Genomic DNA, 20,254 nt, shown 5'->3' with positions numbered 1-20,254 from the left:
TGCTCTTTAAAGTCTTTTGAATCGGTCATACAGTCCGTAACAGTTGTTTTGTGTTAAACTTTAGAGGTTGCATGATTAGAAAACGCTAACAATGTAACATAACAGTATGAATATATATTTTATATTTTTTATTACGTGTTTGAATCCTTATCTATCGTGTAGTTGTCCGATTTTCAATCACGAACGTTGCTACTACTAAATTTCGTTTATCCGACATACTCGTTAATCCGACATAATCATATGCAACCATCGATGTCGGATTAACGGGACTTGACTGTATGTTGGCCCAAATTCTGTGCACCGCCTACTTGTCTCAAACGCGTTCGTTCAGCTTATCGTGGATTGCCAGTAATCAGACAGTAGATCACCGTGCCAGATATACCGACATCTGTCTTGCCCTCATCACCACTGGTTCATTCCCCATCTGATTACTGAAGACGTGGAAACATGAGTTGAGGGATATAGTTGAGCTGTTTTGCCTACGGCAATCAACGAATCACGCTTCCTATAATTGAAATGTCTAATAAGATACTGAATCCGTTTACTGCACAGCGGTCATCAGGGAAAAGTGGTGAAAAGCCTATTTTCGTAATAGCCGCATGTCATGAAACAAAATTCACAGCTTCTCATTTTGAATGATAATAATAGCAAAAATACAATACATATGAACATAATCATCACCATCATAATCCTGTGACATATATCTGGTCATGTGTTTTACTCTAATTCATAGCATTGCTTCTTGCCATACACTGAACACATAATTTTATGAACAGGATTGCTCGATTGTAACATATTTAGATAATTATACTTTTATCAACGAATTAACATATTACTATGTAGAGAGGGGAATCTGTGAAGCGGTGTGACAGAGCGAGACACAGATTAAATCAAATTGTCTTCCCCACTGTACTTGAACAGATACTAGGCATGTTCTTGTCTTATGAACTGCTTTCTCTTGTAAAAAATATCAATAAAATAGATGTAACATATTTCTTTTAACAGAGTTATCTCGCAATGTTTCAAACGCAGGGTAGCTCTTGCTTTTCGGCTGTGCCGAGTTGCGTCCCTTGGGCACGCCAGAAACCTATGATTGTGGGTTCGAATCCCGGTTCGCCCCGATTATGTTTCTAATGTTTACGAAGTGGTAAACGTCTGAGACCTGCATCACTTCGGACTTTCCTCCCACATTCAGCTGCCACGCCGTGATATAACTGGAATACTGTTAAAAGCGACGTTAAACCCAACTCACTCACTCACTCTTGCTTTTTGAGTGACAGCAAAGAGGAACAGGGAACGATAAAGACACGCGAATCATTATCCGTGTTCCCTGTGCGGAACACTTTTACCACCAGGACGAAACAAGTTGGTTCATAATTCATTTTCCCCTAAAAAAATCACTTTGTGTAAAAAGATCTACCATGTCTCACAGTGACAGTGACCAATCAGAGAGCAGAAGGACTAACCCCACATGACCCCGTATATCATCAGTAAAAATCCAAGATGGTTGTCACATATTTCACATGAAAACTCTGGTAAAGAAATTCGTTATTCGACACTGTTTTGTGTTTTTATATCATTAATAATGATGTGCAAAGACATAAATTTTTAACTTAACCACGTCCCAGACTTTATGAATAAGACTTATAGAAAAAGACGGAGATCAGTGATTTACAAATATCAACGTCATAGAACATACTATAGGATGACGTCACAAACAAGAAACCTGACGCCAGTGACTTCACATAGCAATAGATAGCAGCCCGTCGTAAGGGAAAAGAGGACTGCTATCAATACAGTGAACTGTAGATTCCTGGAAACATTACATTTTATGATAATTCTACCCATTTTAGCTATAATACCTTTTTAAACGTTCACATTTAGTGCATTCTATATTCCATTGTTAACATTTATGTTTACATTAAAGCGTTGTATCGGAAACATTTGTACTGGTCCTGTCACTTATACCGGCTGTAAGTGTCAAGTTTTCATTTTAACATGACATGTGCGATAAAGTTGCCAAACAGTGTAAACTTTTCGGCATTATAAATTTGGCTCACGCCCAACATTTTTCTGCTAACCTAATATGTCACCGTACACGGCAACTAAAGACAACATACCAAGCCATGTGACACAGCATGTTACCAATATGTAAGCAACAAGCATGTTTCGTGGGTCTTGGCGGAATATGGCGCGCTGAGATGCCCCTTCATACCACCAACTGCACGAGAATTTGAAATAACAAACGCATATCTAGTGTTTAAAGGATGTCATCGAGTGATACCCAAAGGCTGGTAGACCCAATTAACACGTGATCTAAACACGTCAAAATGTCACCAGTGAAGTGATCAACGCTAAAATTAGCACGATAATGAAGGCCTCATTTTGGGATCACCGCTTGGAGGCATGTAGAAAACATCTCCACGACGTATCCTAAGGGAAGGATGCAAGCTCGAGGTTGAGCCTCAACTTAAACGTTATCATCGTATCGTTTGTTGTTTTACGCCGCTCTCAGCAATATTACAGCTATATGACGGCGGTCTGTAAATAATCGAGTCTGGACCAGTCAATCCAGTGATTGACATCATGAGCATCGATGCACACAGTTGGGATACGATGATATGCATCAACCAAGTCAGCGAGCCTGACCACCCGATCCCGTTAGTCGCCTCTTACGACAAGCATAGTTGCCTTTTACGACAAGCAAGGGTTGCTGAAGACCTATTCTACCCCGGATCTTCATGGGTCACTTAAACGTTATGACAGCACTGCTTAGAAATCCCTTAAACTGTTTGTTTTGTTCTCTCTTTATTGTTGTTTTATGCCGCACTCAGCATTGTTCCTGCTGAATGGCAGCGGTCCGTAAATAATCGAATCTGGACCAGACAAACCAGTGATTGATATTATGTGCATCGTCTCACGCCGCCAGGGTACGATGACACACACAGTCAGCCAAGTCACCGAGCCTGACCACCCGAGGCATTAAGTCGCCTGTCGCAAGCATAGGTTACGGAGGACTATTCTGACGCGGAATCCCTTGGATCTTCACTGGCAAGAGTTCCATTTGTACATTTTTTTAAACCTAGACCTTCAAACATTTTTTTATCTATTACCATACATTCACAAATAATTTATCTTCAGCGAAACATCGTTAACGCAAAGTCGAATACATGTCGAGATAACCGTATTTCGAGAAAAGTGGAGTGCGGATGTTCGACATTAATCGGATGACAAAAGCATTAAACGATTTTTCGAGATGACGGAGTTCGATTCAACAGGGTTTCGCAATATCGATACATAACAATGTCTATTAATAGCACTCATGAGCACTCATTAACAGTGTCATACGATTAGTCGGCTAATTATGCACGAGGTGTTTTGAGGAATGTGTTTATCAATCATTAAACAACTCACGTTGATGGATTGATGTTGGGACCAGCCGACCAGCAATGTCATGAATGTAAACAAATTGCTATATGCCCTGATTGGCGTGTCGCCCGTTGATTTTTCAGGATTCAGCGGGGTCGGCAGACGACAGCATGGCCTCCTGTGACCAACTGCACGTTAAAATACACAACTTTGGAATATACAAGAAAAATGGCAAACGGGCAATCTTACAGGTGAGAATATGAGAATACGTTTTCTATATTCCTCCATATATGCAGCCGTAGAAAGAAAGTATGCACTTGAAAATTGGATTTGACAGAAAAATTATTAATGTCATCAAAACGTTACGAGGCTGAGAACAGCCACCATACCACTGCGAATGTTAACACAACTCTGATACCTCTATCAAATAACACGTTTGTTTAATATTAGCCACCATCAAACATGGCTGTATACTTTCTTATGCCTGGCAGTATATGTTGTTGTTACTGAGCGTCATCCGTGACGTCATTTCGCTTGGCATGGAATAACGTTTACGTTTACATTTCCCGTGAGACACGAGCGTCATGAGCAGACAAGTTAACATAATATTCTTGTTTCTTGTGAAACTGACTGTAGGGAGGAGTTTTATTATTATTTCTATAATATGTGACTTGCACATCATGTTCATGAAAACAATATTTGACAAATCATAGTTGGACGAATGAGTAAGATTTTATGCCACATGTTGAAATGCTGCAGCAATATGGCGTGACACAACCACGCAGGGCTCGAACTGGGCATTCAGCATAAAAGCGTGAACGCTTCAACCACTGCACCTATCTACTACCAAGCTGTAGGCAAATGATCAAGAGAGCCAAACCTTTAGATGGTATTTATTCAGTACACCCAACTATATTGCTCTTTTTATTCCAATGACAATTCGTAAACATTGTGAAGTTAAACTATCAGTAATAATTATTATTATTTAAAAACGTTGTCATTATACAATATGCTACTGAGTATTAAAGAATTCAAAATATGTCAGCCAACTGCCTGGCTACTCACAACAAGAGGCTGTCGGTTGACATTCGCCAAGAAATATAAACATGACCCAATGTCATTCGTATCCATTGTGTCCCGGGCTTGACAACCTGTTCCATGTGCTTGTTGTCGTCGTGTAGTTAATATGCGTGAGTGCGGCGTTAAACAACAAATAAAACCAGGTGCTTTTTGCCGTCGTGTAGTTAATATGGGTGAGTGCGGCGTTAAACAACAAATAAAACCATGTGCGTGTTGCCGTCGTGTTGTTTATATGGGTGAGTGCGGCGTTAAACAACAAATAAAACCATGTGCTTTTTGCCGTCGTGTAGTTAATATGGGTGAGTGCGGCGTTAAACAACAAATAAAACCATGTGCTTTTTGCCGTCATGTAGTTAAAATGGGTGAGTGCGGCGTTAAACAACAAATAAAACCATTTGCTTGTTGCCGTCATGTAGTTAAAATGGGTGAGTGCGGCGTTAAACAACAAATAAAACCATGTGCTTGTTGCCGTCGTGTAGTTAATATGGGTGAGTGCGGCGTTAAACAACAAATAAAACCATGTGCTTGTTGCCGTCATGTAGTTAATATGGGTGAGTGCGGCGTTCAACAACAAATAAAACCATGTTCTTTGTTGCCGTCATGTAGTTAAAATGGGTGAGTGCGGCGTTAAACAACAAATAAAACCATTTGCTTGTTGCCGTCGTGTAGTTAATATGGGTGAGTGCGGCGTTCAACAACAAATAAAACCATGTGCTTGTTGCCGTCATGTAGTTAAAATGGGTGAGTGCGGCGTTAAACCACAAATAAAACCATTTGCTTGTTGCCGTCGTGTAGTTAATATGGGTGAGTGCGGCGTTAAACAACAAATAAAACCATGTGCTTGTTGCCGTCGTGTAGTTAATATGGGTGAGTGCGGCGTTAAACAACAAATAAAACCATGTGCTTGTTGCCGTCATGTAGTTAATATGGGTGAGTGCGGCGTTAAACAACAAATAAAACCATGTGCTTGTTGCCGTCGTGTAGTTAATATGGGTGAGTGCGGCGTTAAACAACAAATAAAACCATGTGCTTGTTGCCGTCATGTAGTTAACATGGGTGAGTGCGGCGTTAAACAACAAATAAAACCATGTGCTTGTTGCCGTCGTGTAGTTAATATGGGTGAGTGCGGCGTTAAACAACAAATAAAACCATGTGCTTATTACTAATGAGGCGAACAAGATGAAATGCTCGTCAGGTAACCGGCCATGGTAAAAAGGTATTGCTGTAGTGATCCAGAAATGAATACGCCACGCACGCACACAAAACATCATCGTGATCCAGGTCCAAGGGTGGATTCTGCATGTTTAAAATGGAGGGGTCCAAAATATCAAACTCCTCTCGAAGTGGGGGTGGGGTGGAATTGTCTACAACATACTACATTTGGTCTTAAAAAGGGTAGGCTCCGGACCCTGGACCCCCTGCCCTGGTCTGTTTTACAGACACTGATACAAATATATATCAAATACAGCCCATGCAAGTCTATAATGTTTGGCAAATCTAGATAACTGCAGTATCTGAAAATGAAGAGAGTCACTGGGCTCCCTTTTATTACTAGTATATTTTTATTGAGATAACTGAACAACTGGTTTTTTTTCTGTACGATATGTTCATTTCAGAGACGAGATGTTAGTCTACCCCTGCCCCCACGATGTCCGTTACCTATGTGCGTGACATATCGTGTTCTGTGAGCCGCGGGTGTATTGTAAGCTTTGACTGTAGTGATATGTTTACCATACGTGATTGACGCCGCTCTCACTGCAAAGCCCCCGCTACCGGAGTTGTTGTGTGAGAGCGTGACTGGGGTGAGAGAGTGTCCGGGTTAGATATTGAGTGATTGTCCGCCCGATGGGAGTGAGTCCTGACCCAAGTGACTTGTTGTCCAGGAGTGAGAGTCTGTCCAGCTTGGTACACACCAACCCACGTCCTAGCTGTGTTCATGTTTCCCCTGGGTATCTGAGTCTTTTCATCTCAGAAGGTTTGCTTACATGTATTCATAGGCTTTGTTTGGGGATGGGGGTACGATGACATGCATCAACCAACTCTGTGAGCCTGACCACCCGATCCCGTGAGTCGCCTCTTGCGACAAGTAGAGTCGCCTTTAAAGGCAAGCATGGGTTGCTGAAGACCTATTCTACCCCGGATCTTCCCGGAAATCATGAGATACATATCACATCAGCTTATTAATGAAGACGTTTAATCATAGTCAGTTACAACGTACACATGAGATACACACGAACGCACGCACGTACACACGCACACACACGCACACACACACACACACACACACACACACACACACACACACACACATACAAACACGTGTCGACGTATCGATGCTCATGATTTTAATCACTGGATTGTCAAGCAGAGGCGCCTTTGACGGCAAGCATGTGTTGCTAGTGACCTATTCTACCCCGGGTCTTCACGGGTCGTGTTCATAGGCATTTTATAAGAATATATTTCATAAATGTACAATATTCCAGCTTGGTTTGTCGGATGTGTCCTTGGAAAGATTATTTTGGCCGAACAATACTGTCTCCATCTTATTAAACCCAAATTGTACGCTGTGGGGTATTGTCCGGACGGACACTCTGCCACCATTAACACTCAGACATGTTCTTACGTCACAGCGCCCCGGATCGGCAGCCTAGGTCATAGGTCACGCCGGCAACGCCTTTCAGTATGCATAATGAATAATACATACCATTGGATGAATTATCACTGATATGTGATAGTGGGATATGCATACGATTTCAGCTGCACAATACTTCTACACTCGTGACCATCGGATAATGATATGTAAAACAAATGTGTTTAAACATAATGTTATCTCATTTTCAAACGCCAAGGTATAACGAGGGACTTGTTTTGCTTATATTTTTTGCAAAATTTATGAATAATATGCATAATTTATTAAATAAGCAAAACTTCTGGTTAAGTTATCGAATGTGTTCATTTGAATGAGAAGTAGACTTTGTTCACGGCGACACTTGCATTCACAGGACTATGACAACATCAAATGTATAAGTACCGTGTCGAAAGAATTTATTTTACAGGTTTGCATTCATATAATACTTGAAAATGAAAATGTTTTGATCAACCAAGCCGGTTTTGTCCTGAAGATGTAGATAAAGACACCAAAGATATGGTAAACGATCATCTTGGGTCACAGACCTGCTCACGGTCAGATTTCCTCTTAAAGTTGTTAAGAAATCATCATTTTCAATCATTTAGCCATACCCATGTACTGACGGGGGGCACGGGTGGACCAGTCGTGTAAGGCGCCGCGATTCGCTGTACAGATCGAGTTGCGTCCCTTGGGCACACCAGAAACCTATGATTGTGGGTTCGAATCAAGGTTCGCCCCGATTATGTTTCTAGGTTTGTCAGCACCATACCCGTGGTCGTGGGTTTCACCGAAGTGGTATGCGTCTGAGACCTGCATCACTTCGGGCTTTCCTCCCACATTAAGCTGACACGCCGTGATATGACTGGAATACTGTTAAAAGCGGCGTTAAACACAACTCACTCACTCACTCACTCACTCACTGTTTCAAAAGTATTTAACTTTCTGTGAGATACATATAAAAACAGTTGATGATTTTAACTTAACATTTTCCAAACGAAGTTAAAAGATGGTACTTGTTGTTTCCCTGCCTGGCGCTAGGAATTGAAGGGTCAAGGACTGGTCGGCTAGGAGTCAGTATACTGTGTCTGAGAGGGGTATTCGTGTTAAACTGCGGCATGGTATCTCAGTGGGCAAGCACTATAAATCGCTACAAGCAGCCACACAAACACGTGCTTGAACGTCGCTCTATATTCTTGGACGAGATGTTAAACCCCATTTCACCTCACCTCAAATTCACCTCACCTCACACGAATCCTGCGCGCCTCACCCTCGCTTGTTCTTTTGTCACGTGTATTACAGGAAATGGTTAGTTTGATTATCGATAAACCAGGGCGTCTCTAAAAAATCCTATATAGACGCATAGACGCAACTCCTGTTGATATATTTGATAATTATCAAGAGACGCCCATATGAGGTTGTCTATTTGTTACCATTTGTTTATCCACAGCTAGACTTCCCAGGAGAAAGTATCTTCCTTATACAGAGAGGACATATCAAGAAGACCTACACCTTTGAACAGCTGCAACACTTCGACTCCGAGGTAAAGTAAACATACAGTGACAACATAACACCTGCATAATACGAGTACTCGCTAGTTTTCTTCCTACGCAACTGGGATACGATGACATGCATCAACCAAGTCAGTGAGCCTGACCACCCGATCCTGCTAGTCGCCTATCCTATTACGGCAATCATAGTCGCCTGTTACGGCAATTATGGATTGCTGAAGACCTACCTATTCTAACCAGGATCTTCACGGGTAATTCGATCTTCACGGGAACGAGTTATTCGTTCCTTTCTACTCCACATTTCAGTATTCCCTAGCGACAGATATGTCTTACAGAATAGCTGTTATTGATTATTCAGCAACCTGCTACAAGAGAGAGAGAGAGAGAGAGAGAGAGACACACACAGAGAGAGACAGAGAGAGAGAGAGAGAGAGAGAGAGAGAGAGAGAGAGAGAGAGAGAGAGAGAGAGAGTTGACTGTCACAGTGAGTCACGCCCTGTGTCATCTGAATCTGGGCGGTGGTGTAGCCAAGTGTTTCAAGCGTTCGCTCGTCACGCCGAAGCCCTGTGTTCGATTCCCTACATGGGATCAGTGCGTGAAAACCATTTCTGAAAATTGCTTGAATATTGCTAAAAGCGCCGTAAAAGCACACTCACTTAGTTACTTACTCAGATGAAGCTATCAATCTTCGCTCTCTCTCTCTCTCTCTCTCTCTCTCTCTCTCTCTCTCTCTCTCACACACACACACACACACACAGACACACAGACAGACACACACAGGCACACACAGACAGACACACACACACACACACACACACACACACACACACACACACACATGCGTGTCTTAAGAGTGGTAAGACTCGCTGGTCTGGTTGATGCATGTCATCGATTCCCAAATGCAGAGATCGATGCTCATGATGTCAATCACTGGACTGTCTGGTCCAGACTCGACCATTTACAGACCACCATCATATAGCTGAAATATTGCTGAGTGCAGCGTTAAATAACAAACAAACAAATCATAGCGGCAGTAGGTCAAACAAGACGATCGATGTTTTGAACAGCGTGACGATTGTACATACATCACCTGTGCACCTGTCTGGCGGAAGCCTTGTATATTGTTGTTTTTTACCTTTTTCTTCAACAGGAAGGACTGCACATAGTTCTAAAGTTCAAGGACAATGAATTTGAATTTGATGCTGATAATGTGGAGGAGAAGTACACCTTGTGTCGCCTCATCAGCCTCGTTCTCGACAAAGACGAAGACGAGGAGGGTAAGTGAGTGCAGTGGTAGCTTATGTCGCACACATCAAACAAGTGAATATTCAAACGATCTCATTTCATACATAGATGTAGGTTAGTTGAGGTGAAATGGGGTTTAACGTAGTGCAAGGTTATTTCACTTATATAGCGTCGTGCATGCACGTCTGTGTGTCTGTCGTACTGATGCCAATTTATAGTGCTAGCCCAATGAGATATCATGCCGCAGTTTAACATGAATACCCTACTCAGACACAGTATACTGACTCCGAGCCGACCAGTCCTTGTTTTAGCCCCTTAATGTCCAGCGCCAGACAGATTTATTAGTCAATGCCTCAGGAACACCCTCGATTATCCAGGGAAATATAACAGCATTATAGCGTGATAATCCATCCTCGATTACCCAGTGTAATATATCTCTAGACCTATAGACATACGAATCGGATTGAAAATAAAGCTATGGTGACAAATACATAATAGAATAGGGACGGAATACACTTATTAATCGAGGATAGCCACTATAACTTGATTGAGTTAACTTTGCTTTTGCGCCGCTTTCAACAATGCTTTTAGTAAAAGCACGGCATGCTAGTTTGTGGGAGGAAAGTCCGAAGTTCTACTTTTTCAAATATATGCATAAATCTGAACATTTTTCAACATTTAGGGACTGGACATTTATTACAGGGGGTGGGCGGCATGAAAAAATGTTACCTAAAATGGGGGGATTAGCAAAATATGATGCTGGTCTAAGCCCAATCTACCCCCCACCACCATCCCTAATAAATGAGCAGTCCTTCAGTAAAATGAAAATGATGTGTTTGATCAGAACCGTCACATTTCAGGGGCGACAACTCCCGGAATCAAAGATTCGGGACGGCGAGTATCGGTATTGCCAACGCTGCCGATGTTGGCGGACAAGGTGATCAAGGAGGCGGTCCTGGAGAAGAAGGGGAACACCACTATCACCACATGGAACAAGTCAGTCCAAATAACACAGTACTCATTTCATTGCATCAAAAGCAATACTACAAAGCCACCCCGGACATTCGGACCTTGCAACCCGCGTTAGTTGTAAGAGGCTTCTGAATTGATGGGTATTCGGGCCTTGTGATTGTTTGTTTGTTGTTTAACGCAGCACTCAGCAATATTCCAGTTATATGACGGCGATCTGTAAATAATCGAGTCTGGACCAGACAAACAAGAGATTGACATCATCAGCATCGATCCACGCAATTGGGATACGATGACATGCATTAACCAAGTCAGCGAGCCTGACCACCCGAACCCGTTTGTCGCCTCTTACGACAAGCATAGTCACCACTTATATATTTGTCGAAAGGGGCGACTAACGGGATCGGGTGGTCATCAAAACTCCAATTCTGATGCGCATGCTTTCAATCACTGGTTTGCCTTGTCCAGACTCGGTTATTTAGCAATCGTGATTTTCAGGTGTATTGTGTAACTTTTTTCATGTATGTTGAAAAGATGTTTCTCTTTTTCTAAAATAAAATAATGCAGTGCTTTGTTTTTAAGACACAACTAACCCTCAACCAAGAATAGTTTCTCAAGGTTAAAAATGGAAAACACTAACTCTACTATAATAAACCCTTCATTTGTAAAACTAATAGTCATTTGAAAACTCCTCTCTTTTCAAAAATATTTCCAACGATCCAAAAATCAAATTGTTTTGATGTACCATTAGACAGCTTCTTTTGAATCTATCCACAACAGCACGGTTAGCGAACAGCCATTTATGTAAGATTTAACAACTTATACTTCGAATTTATATTAACTAATGGACCGTTAAGTTTTCTTTTCCCCAAAGGCATCGCCATTCCCGAACTCATCCATACACAATAGGACCCTTATATTCCAAGGACAGCGTGTTACTCACACTCAACAGCGGAACAGAGACTTCATACTACTCGTGGCTTCACAACCCTTTTCCCACTCGTCACTTGAGATTCCCATTTTCTAATAGTTCCAACATTATTCTGAGAGTGAGGACCATGTTTAAATTCGCGAAGCATGCGAGGGCAGCTGTTGATAACATACACAAAGAACTCGTAACAAACTATTTCATACACGCTTCCCATGGGTAATCTTTAATAGGCGTGTTGATATAGGTTAGAAGTATTTCGCTTCACGTCAAATCTCCTTGCGTCCTGTAATCTTCCAATCAGAGTCGCTTCCTCCATGCTGTGTAATATCGGATAAATTTCCTGCTGGGATTACGTGGGATTGTCTGTAACCCTCTTTTCAAATCTCTTCCAGCTTTGCCTTGTAATAGGCGAATATTTTGCGTCATTTTATAGTGGCCAGTGCCAAACAACCCACGGGTGTTTTATCTATGAGTTCTTAAACATACAGTTTTTTTCCGTTCTTATATTTATGGGGAGCAAGGAGACAGTATTTGAAAGATGGAAATTATGTTAGCTTCGTGATCTTGTAAAGCGTGACACCAGCAAGAGAAAGACGGACACTGAAATAGTTCGTTAACAACACATGACGAGGTTTGGTCAGTGTCAGTGGCTCAATGGAGTGTGTGAGTGAGTTATGTTTTACGCCGCTTTTAACAGTATTCCAGTTATATCACGGCGTGTCAGCTTAATGTGAGAGGAAAGCCCGAAGTGATGCAGATCTCAGACGTTTACCACTTCGGTGAAACCCACGAGCACGGGTATGGTGCTGACAAACCTAGAAACATAATCGGGGCGAACCGGGATTCGAACCCACAATCATAGGTTTCTGGCGTGCCCAAGGGACGCAACTCTGCACAGCGAACTGCAACGCCTCAGACGACTGGGCCACCCGTGCCCCCAGTAGCTAAATGGAAATGTAAAATTTACATTTACGGAAATGATAATAAATGTATCGGACGTTTTATGTAACCGACAACGGGATTTTTCTCCATCTAACGCTTTCAAGTTTTAAGCTTAGAGCACAGTGATGATAGTGGCAATACAGTACGCACTATCAACTTGACGTATAACTCAAGAGACCCGACATGTTTATTACTTCTGTGTATCAGTGAAACCTGTGCACTGAGCAAAGAGTCACTCGAACTATTTTAACCACATAAGTGTCTAGCCTGAAGTGAGCTATTCAATTCTAGATAGCACAGAATCATAGCAACGTGTCTCTTTGAGGGGATGTCATTAATCATTCGACTTCTATTGTTATTCCCAGTTGCAATGTTGAAATACAGCTAAACAAACAAATCAGCGTCAACGCCGAGTTTTTTGTGCAACGGAAGATTCCACTTCCATTGAAGGGGGGACTGCAGTGGCGTGATACGCATGCACGTGGAGTTCATGCTCAACTTGTATTCGTCAATGCGTCACGTCCACACGAAAGGTGCTCTGTTCCTGTTCACATCAGTGTATTGATTGTAAAGAACTAGCTGTCTTCGACGGCTTGGTTGTTCATCATAGCTGTCTTTGTCGCACGGAAATTAATATCATCGGAATTAATAGGAAAAACGTGTTACGTAAAAAAGGCTAACCTATCAGATCGTGATAGTCAGTGTGGATCGACTGGGAACCACGTGTGTGACCTGGTTCTTTGCGTGTACTCTTATTGTCTGAGGCAGAATCAGTTACAAGACCCTGGGGCCCAGGAGATAAAACAAAGTCGGAGTGTTAGTCATAGTACTATCATCACAACTACTTTTGATATAACTTTTCTCCCTCATTACACAAATACTTCACTTAAAGAAAAATATATCATGAAAACATATGATCTATTCATTTATTACTGGGGGCACGGGTGGCCCAGTCGTCCAAGGCACCGCAATTCGCCGTGCAGAGTTGTGTCCCTTGGGCACGCCAGAAACCTATGATTGAAGGTTCGAATTGCCGTTCGCCCCGATTATGTTTCTAGGTTTGTCAGCACCATACACGTGCTCGTGGGTTTCAGCGAAGTGGTCAACGTCTAAGACCTGCATCACTTCAGGCTTTCCTACCACATTAAGCTGACACACCGTGATATAACTGGAATACTGTTAAAAGTGGCGTTAAACATAACTCACTCACCCACTCACTCATTTATTACTCCAGGAATAATACTTTTAATCGACATAATTGTAATCTTCGGTGTACTTGTATAGAAGGTTTCGATATCAGACAAAAAAGGAAGTCTGTCAAAGCCTTTTAACCTGGAATGTATACCTCTCAACGTGATATTTCTTTCTGCCTTAAGATACCCTAAAATTAGATATATCGATTAATGTACGAGTCTTGTCTTAATAACAGTCCTCTGAAGTGATGTCAGAATGAACTCAGGATTGGGTGTCTCTAGTGAAGGTAAAGGCGAGTTTCAGGTGTGTTTAACAGGTTCCAATGTCTGAAGGTAAAGGCGAGTTTCGGGTGTATTTAACAGGTTCCAATGACCGAAGGTAAAGGCGAGTTTCAGGTGTATTTAACAGGTTCCAATGACCGAAGGTAAAGGCGAGTTTCAGGTGTATTTAACAGGTTCCAATGACCGAAGGTAAAGGCGAGTTTCGGGTGTATTTAACAGGTTCCAATGACCGAAGGTAAAGGCGAGTTTCAGGTGTATTTAACAGGTTCCAATGACTGAAGGTAAAGGCGAGTTTCAGGTGTATTTAACAGGTTCCAATGACTGAAGGTAAAGGCGAGTTTCAGGTGTATTTAACAGGTTCCAATGACTGAAGGTAAAGGCGATTATCAGGTGTATTTGACAGATTCCAATAACCGAAGGTAAAGGCGAGTTTCAGGTGTATTTAACAGGTTCCAATGTCTGAAGGTAAAGGCGAGTTTCAGGTGTATTTAACAGGTTCCAATGACTGAAGGTAAAGGCGAGTTTCAGGTGTATTTAACAGGTTCCAATGTCTGAAGGTAAAGGCGAGTTTCAGGTGTATTTAACAGGTTCCAATGTCTGAATGTAAAGGCGAGTTTCAGGTGTATTTAACAGGTTCCAATGTCTGAAGGTAAAGGCGAGTTTCAGGTGTATTTAACAGGTTCCAATGACCGAAGGTAAAGGCGAGTTTCAGGTGTATTTAACAGGTTCCAATGACTGAAGGTAGAGGCGAGATTCAGTGGTAGTTGACAGGTTCCAATGACCGAAGGTAAAGGCGATTATCAGGCGTGTTTAACAGATTCCAATGATTGTGTTGCAGGAGACGGCTGAGGATCACCCCAGGGGAGTTTTCCTATTATAAGCCTGGCACGGAGGTGAGGACACAGGGGGTGCGGGATTGTGGGGGCGGGCTTCAGTTGGGTCATTAATCACACACGGATTATGTACCGTGGTGATGCATGGAGTGAAGATGTGCTCATCTGACATCGGCCAAAACAAAATAGACGTTGTCGAGAAAACAATCAAATAGATAAGTAATTTGAAGTCTCTAGAAGAATGTTTACACTGAGCAAACTTTGATGTCTAAAGGTATATTGTTTAAAGCTGTAGACTGGCTAGGTATTTTCTTGAAGTAAGGAAAAAATAAATTGTCCCCGAAAATGCTTGAAAAAAATTAATTATGCTTCTGACTGTTGATGTAATACTTTCACAATACTTGCCACAAAAATACATTGTTGCAAGATGTTTTTAAAGACATATTTATGTTCCTGGTTTTAATTAAAGAAACATCTGGTTTTGCAGCTTGTAACTGAAAACATATCCAGTCTCCATACAAAATCCCAGCCCATGCACACACACACACACCCCCGTTTCATGACAGTATTTGAAATTTTATCTTGACTCCAATCTGTTGTCAGTGCTAAGGCAGCAAAATAAAGGTCAATGTAACATGGTACAAAGTACGTAACACTTGAGACACCTCCTGACATCTAGCACAGGGGAAACAATCTCAATGGTGATGGGAAGAAATGCCAGATGTAGTCTCATTTTTCTGGTTGTGCATCAAGGGAAAGCTGGGTAATTCCCTGGATCTAGGTTTGCGATGCCCGGAGGATATAGATAATGATAATATATACACTACACACTTGTTTCAGTGTCCTAGGCCCGCATCGGCAACACAGGTCGCTCATCAGCGCCGGGGATCGATAGCACGTGCCCCTATCGTGTTGTATCAGCGTCCCTGTGGGAGACTAAACTGTGATTCTTGTCTGTGCGAGTGAACTCTTTCTACAACCATTTCATATCATCAGCTTGCCGTAAAAGCCGACAATGCTTGTCGTAAGAGGCGACTAACGGGATCGGGTGGTCAGGCTCGCTGACTTGGTTGATGCATGTCATCGATCTCAATTGTGTGGATCGATGCTCATGATGTCAATCACTAGACTGTCTGGTCGAGACTCGATTAATAACAGACCGCCTTCATATAGCTGGAATATTGTTGAATGCGGCGTTAAACAACAAACAAACAAAATCGTATCATCAAGTAAAATAATCTATAAATGCCCTGACCGTTTTATTGAAGGAGATATCCGATGTAAATATCGTTAAATCCTAAATAAATCAGAAAAAGCTTTTACAGCTATCTCAATATACCAGTATCAAGTTGACTTTGTTACGTTTGAGTTCTGCCGCTTTATAAAGTACAACCTGATGGCAGTATTGGACGCGCGCCATGTTTAGCTGCTTGAATGCTCATCCATGTCTTAAGGGACATTCCTAATGATTTATACTTGTCAAATCAAAACTATGCTCAAAGGCAACTGATCGTGTTTTTAGTTATATTGGGGTTAATAAGAAGCTCACGTCTTAAAAATGACTGCGAGTTTCTCTGAAGACTTAAAGCCATTCGAAGGGCCTTAAACTGGTGAGAGATCCCGTGTACTCATTACCGACATGTGTTGGGTTTCACAATAAATAGATTAACATTCTGCCTGGCAATAGTTGTATTAGGAGTGTAGTTTGAAATGGTGACTTGTTTATCTAATTAACCGACCCGTGAAGATCTCGGGTTAGAATTGGTCTTCAGCAACCAATGCTTGTCGGAAGAGGCGACTAATGGGATCGGGTGGTCAGGCTCGCTGGTTGATGTATGTCATCGTATCCCAATTGGGTGGATCGATGTCAATCACTGGATTGTCTGGTCCAGACTCGATAATTCACAGACCACCGTCATATACCTGGAATATTGCTAGGTGCGGCCTTTAACACCAAACAAACAAACCAAAATACCCATCCGAACGGAGTTGTTTTGGCCTTGAAGTAAATTGTCTGATTGGTTCATTTTACGATCTAAGGACACAACGTAGGGTTCGGAGTCGTAAGAGACGACTAACGGGATCGGTAGGTCAGGCCCGCTGACTTGGTTGATGCAAGTCATTATATCCTAACTGCGTGGATCGATGCTCATGATGTCAATCACTAGACTGTCTGGTCGAGACTCGATTATTAACAGACCGCCTTCATATAGCTGGAATATTGTTGAATGCGGCGTTAAACAACAAACAAACAAAATCGTATCATCAAGTAAAATAATCTATAAATGCCCTGACCGTTTTATTGAACGAGATATCCGATGTAAATATCGTTAAATCCTAAATAAATCAGAAAAAGCTTTTACAGCTATCTCAATATACCAGTATCAAGTTGACTTTGTTACGTTTGAGTTCTGCCGCTTTATAAAGTACAACCTGATGGCAGTATTGGACGCGCGCCATGTTTAGCTGCTTGAATGTTCATCCATGTCTTAAGGGACATTCCTAATGATTTATACTTGTCAAATCAAAACTATGCTCAAAGGCAACTGATCGTGTTTTTAGGTATATTGGGGTTAATAAGAAGCTCACGTCTTAAAATGACTGCGAGTTTCTCTGAAGACTTAAAGCCATTCGAAGGGCCTTAAGCTGGTGAGAGATCCCGTGGACTCATTACCGACATGTGTTGGGTTTCACAATAAATAGATTAACATTCTGCCTGGCAATAGTTGTATTAGGAGTGTAGTTTGAAAGGTGACTTGTTTATCTAATTAACCTACCCGTGAAGATCCCGGGTTAGAAATGGTCTTCAGCAACCAATGCTTGTCGGAAGAGGCGACTAATGGGATCGGGTGGTCAGGCTCGCTGGTTGATGTATGTCATCGTATCCCAATTGGGTGGATCGATGTCAATCACTGGATTGTCTGGTCCAGACTCGATTATTCACAGACCACCGTCATATAACTGGAATATTGCTAGGTGCGGCCTTTAACACCAAACAAACAAACCAAAATACCCATCCGATCGGAGTTGTTTTGGCCTTGAAGTAAATTGTCTGATTGATTCATTTTACGATCTAAGGACACAACGTAGGGTTCGGAGTCGTAAGAGACGACTTACGTGATCGGGTGGTCAGGCCCGCTGACTTGGTTGAGGCAAGTCATTGTATCCTAATTGCGTGGATCGATGCTCATGATATCAATCACTAGATTGTCTGGTCCAGACACGATTATTTACGGACCGCCGTCATATAGCTAGAATATTGCTGAGTGCGGCGTTAAACAACAGACAAACAAACAAACAAACTAATCTGTTGTATTGATATCTGTTTGAACTTTGCTTACAGTTGGCTTTAAACATTGTGCAAGTATGGGATGACATCTGCAGCGTTAGACGCTCGGGGCAACATGGCTTCAACGTGACCGTCAGAAACAGGGTATACAGGTGGGTGGTAGCAGACCCTCACGTGGGACTTAATTAAGGTAACATGTTCAAATGAGGAAAACCAGGAGAGGTCTCAAATACATTTAATATTTGTTTGCGTTTTCATCTTTGATATCGTGTATATGTATACCACTTAATTCTCATCGGAATACGAAATCTGAATTAGCGCTGATTGTCTTGGTTTGAAACCACCATACCCGTCCTCGTGGGGTTTACCAAAGTGGTTAACGTCTAACACTTGCATTACTTCGGGCTTTCCTCCCACGTTAATATAAGCTGACGTGTCGTTATATAACTGAAATGACACGTGAAGATCCGGGTAGAGAATAGGTCTTCAGCAACCCATGCTTGCCGGAAGAGGCGAATATGCTTGTGGTAAGAGGCGACTAACGGGATCGGTCGGTCAGACTCGCTGACTTGGTTGATGCATGTCATCGTTTCCCAAATGCGTGGATCGATGCTCGTTATGTCAGTCACTGGATTGTCTGGTCAAGACTCGATTATTTACAGATCGCCTTCATATAGCTTTAATATTGCCGAGTGTGGCGTTAAAAAAAACAAAAAACAAGATAACTGAACAGCTTTCAAGGCGGTGTTAAACCAAACTCGCTCACTCGTTCAACCCAAGAGATACTGACGAAGATCGATCATACTGCTCTACGAATCATACCGTGACGCTTCTCGTAAGACAGTTCACTGAAGTGCGTACCTGGATAAATATGTCACAGAACTTGTAAGACAATTTACTCAAGTGTGCGCAGCAGTCGTATAGAAGGAATAGTGATGCGTGTATAGGAGATATAGGTCACGTTCTGCCCCACCCACGTTGTGTAGTGTAAATGTACATATAGGTCACATTCAGTCCAACCCACGTTGTGTACTGTAAATGTACATATAGGTCACATTCAGTCCAACCCACGTTGTGTACTGTAAATGTACATATAGGTCACATTCAGCCCAACCCACGTTGTGTACTGTAAATGTACATATAGGTCACGTTTAGTCCACCCCACGTTGTGTAGTGTAAATGCACATATAGGTCACATTCAGCCCAACCCACGTTGTGTAGTGTAAATGCACATACAGGTCACATTCAGTCCAACCCACGTTGTGTACTGTAAATGCACATATAGGTCACGTTCAGTCAACCCACGGTGTGTAGTGTAAATGTACTTATAGGTCACGTTCAGTCCAACCCACGTTGTGTAGTGTAAATGCACATATAGGTCACATTCAGCCCAACCCACGTTGTGTAGTGTAAATGTACATATAGGTCACATTCAGCCCAACCCACGTTGTGTACTGTAAATGTACATATAGATCACGTTCAGTCCAACCCACGTTGTGTAGTGTAAATTCACATATAGGTCACATTCAGCCCAACCCACGTTGTGTACTGTAAATGTACATATAGGTCACATTCAGCCCAACCCACGTTGTGTACTGTAAATGTACATATAGGTCACGTTCAGTCCAACCCACGTTGTGTAGTGTAAATGCACATATAGGTCACATTCAGCCCAACCCACGTTGTGTACTGTAAATGTACATATAGGTCACATTCAGTCCAACCCACGTTGTGTAGTGTAAATGCACATATAGGTCACATTCAGCCCAACCCACGTTGTGTACTGTAAATGTACATATAGGTCACATTCAGTCCAACCCACGTTGTGTAGTGTAAATGCACATATAGGTCACATTCAGTCCAACCCACGTTGTGTACTGTAAATGTACATATAGGTCACATTCAGTCCAACCCACGTTGTGTAGTGTAAATGTACATATAGGTCACGTTCAGCCCAACCCACGTTGTGTAGTGTAAATGCACA

The 20,254-nt window shown here is 42.1% G+C and overlaps 1 protein-coding gene across 1 annotated transcript in view; it reads left to right on the top strand.

Moving 5' to 3' along the window:
- The window catches only part of LOC139448558 (uncharacterized), a 41,217-nt gene that overhangs the window by 6,509 nt on the left and 14,454 nt on the right, over positions 1-20,254 (top strand). Inside the window, exons 2-7 of the mRNA XM_071230130.1 lie at positions 3,513-3,620; positions 8,526-8,618; positions 9,737-9,863; positions 10,692-10,827; positions 14,987-15,041; positions 18,325-18,422. Of these exons, the coding sequence (XP_071086231.1) occupies positions 3,513-3,620; positions 8,526-8,618; positions 9,737-9,863; positions 10,692-10,827; positions 14,987-15,041; positions 18,325-18,422 (617 nt within the window). The remainder of the gene's footprint in view (positions 1-3,512; positions 3,621-8,525; positions 8,619-9,736; positions 9,864-10,691; positions 10,828-14,986; positions 15,042-18,324; positions 18,423-20,254) is intronic.

The sequence above is a fragment of the Haliotis cracherodii genome, unplaced genomic scaffold (genome assembly GCF_022045235.1).
Source record: "Haliotis cracherodii isolate W230 unplaced genomic scaffold, xgHalCrac1.p SCAF_10, whole genome shotgun sequence".
NCBI lineage: Eukaryota > Metazoa > Mollusca > Gastropoda > Lepetellida > Haliotidae > Haliotis > Haliotis cracherodii.
The sequence above is the reverse complement of the archived record's forward strand: the minus strand, read 5'-3'. Positions and strand labels throughout refer to the sequence as shown.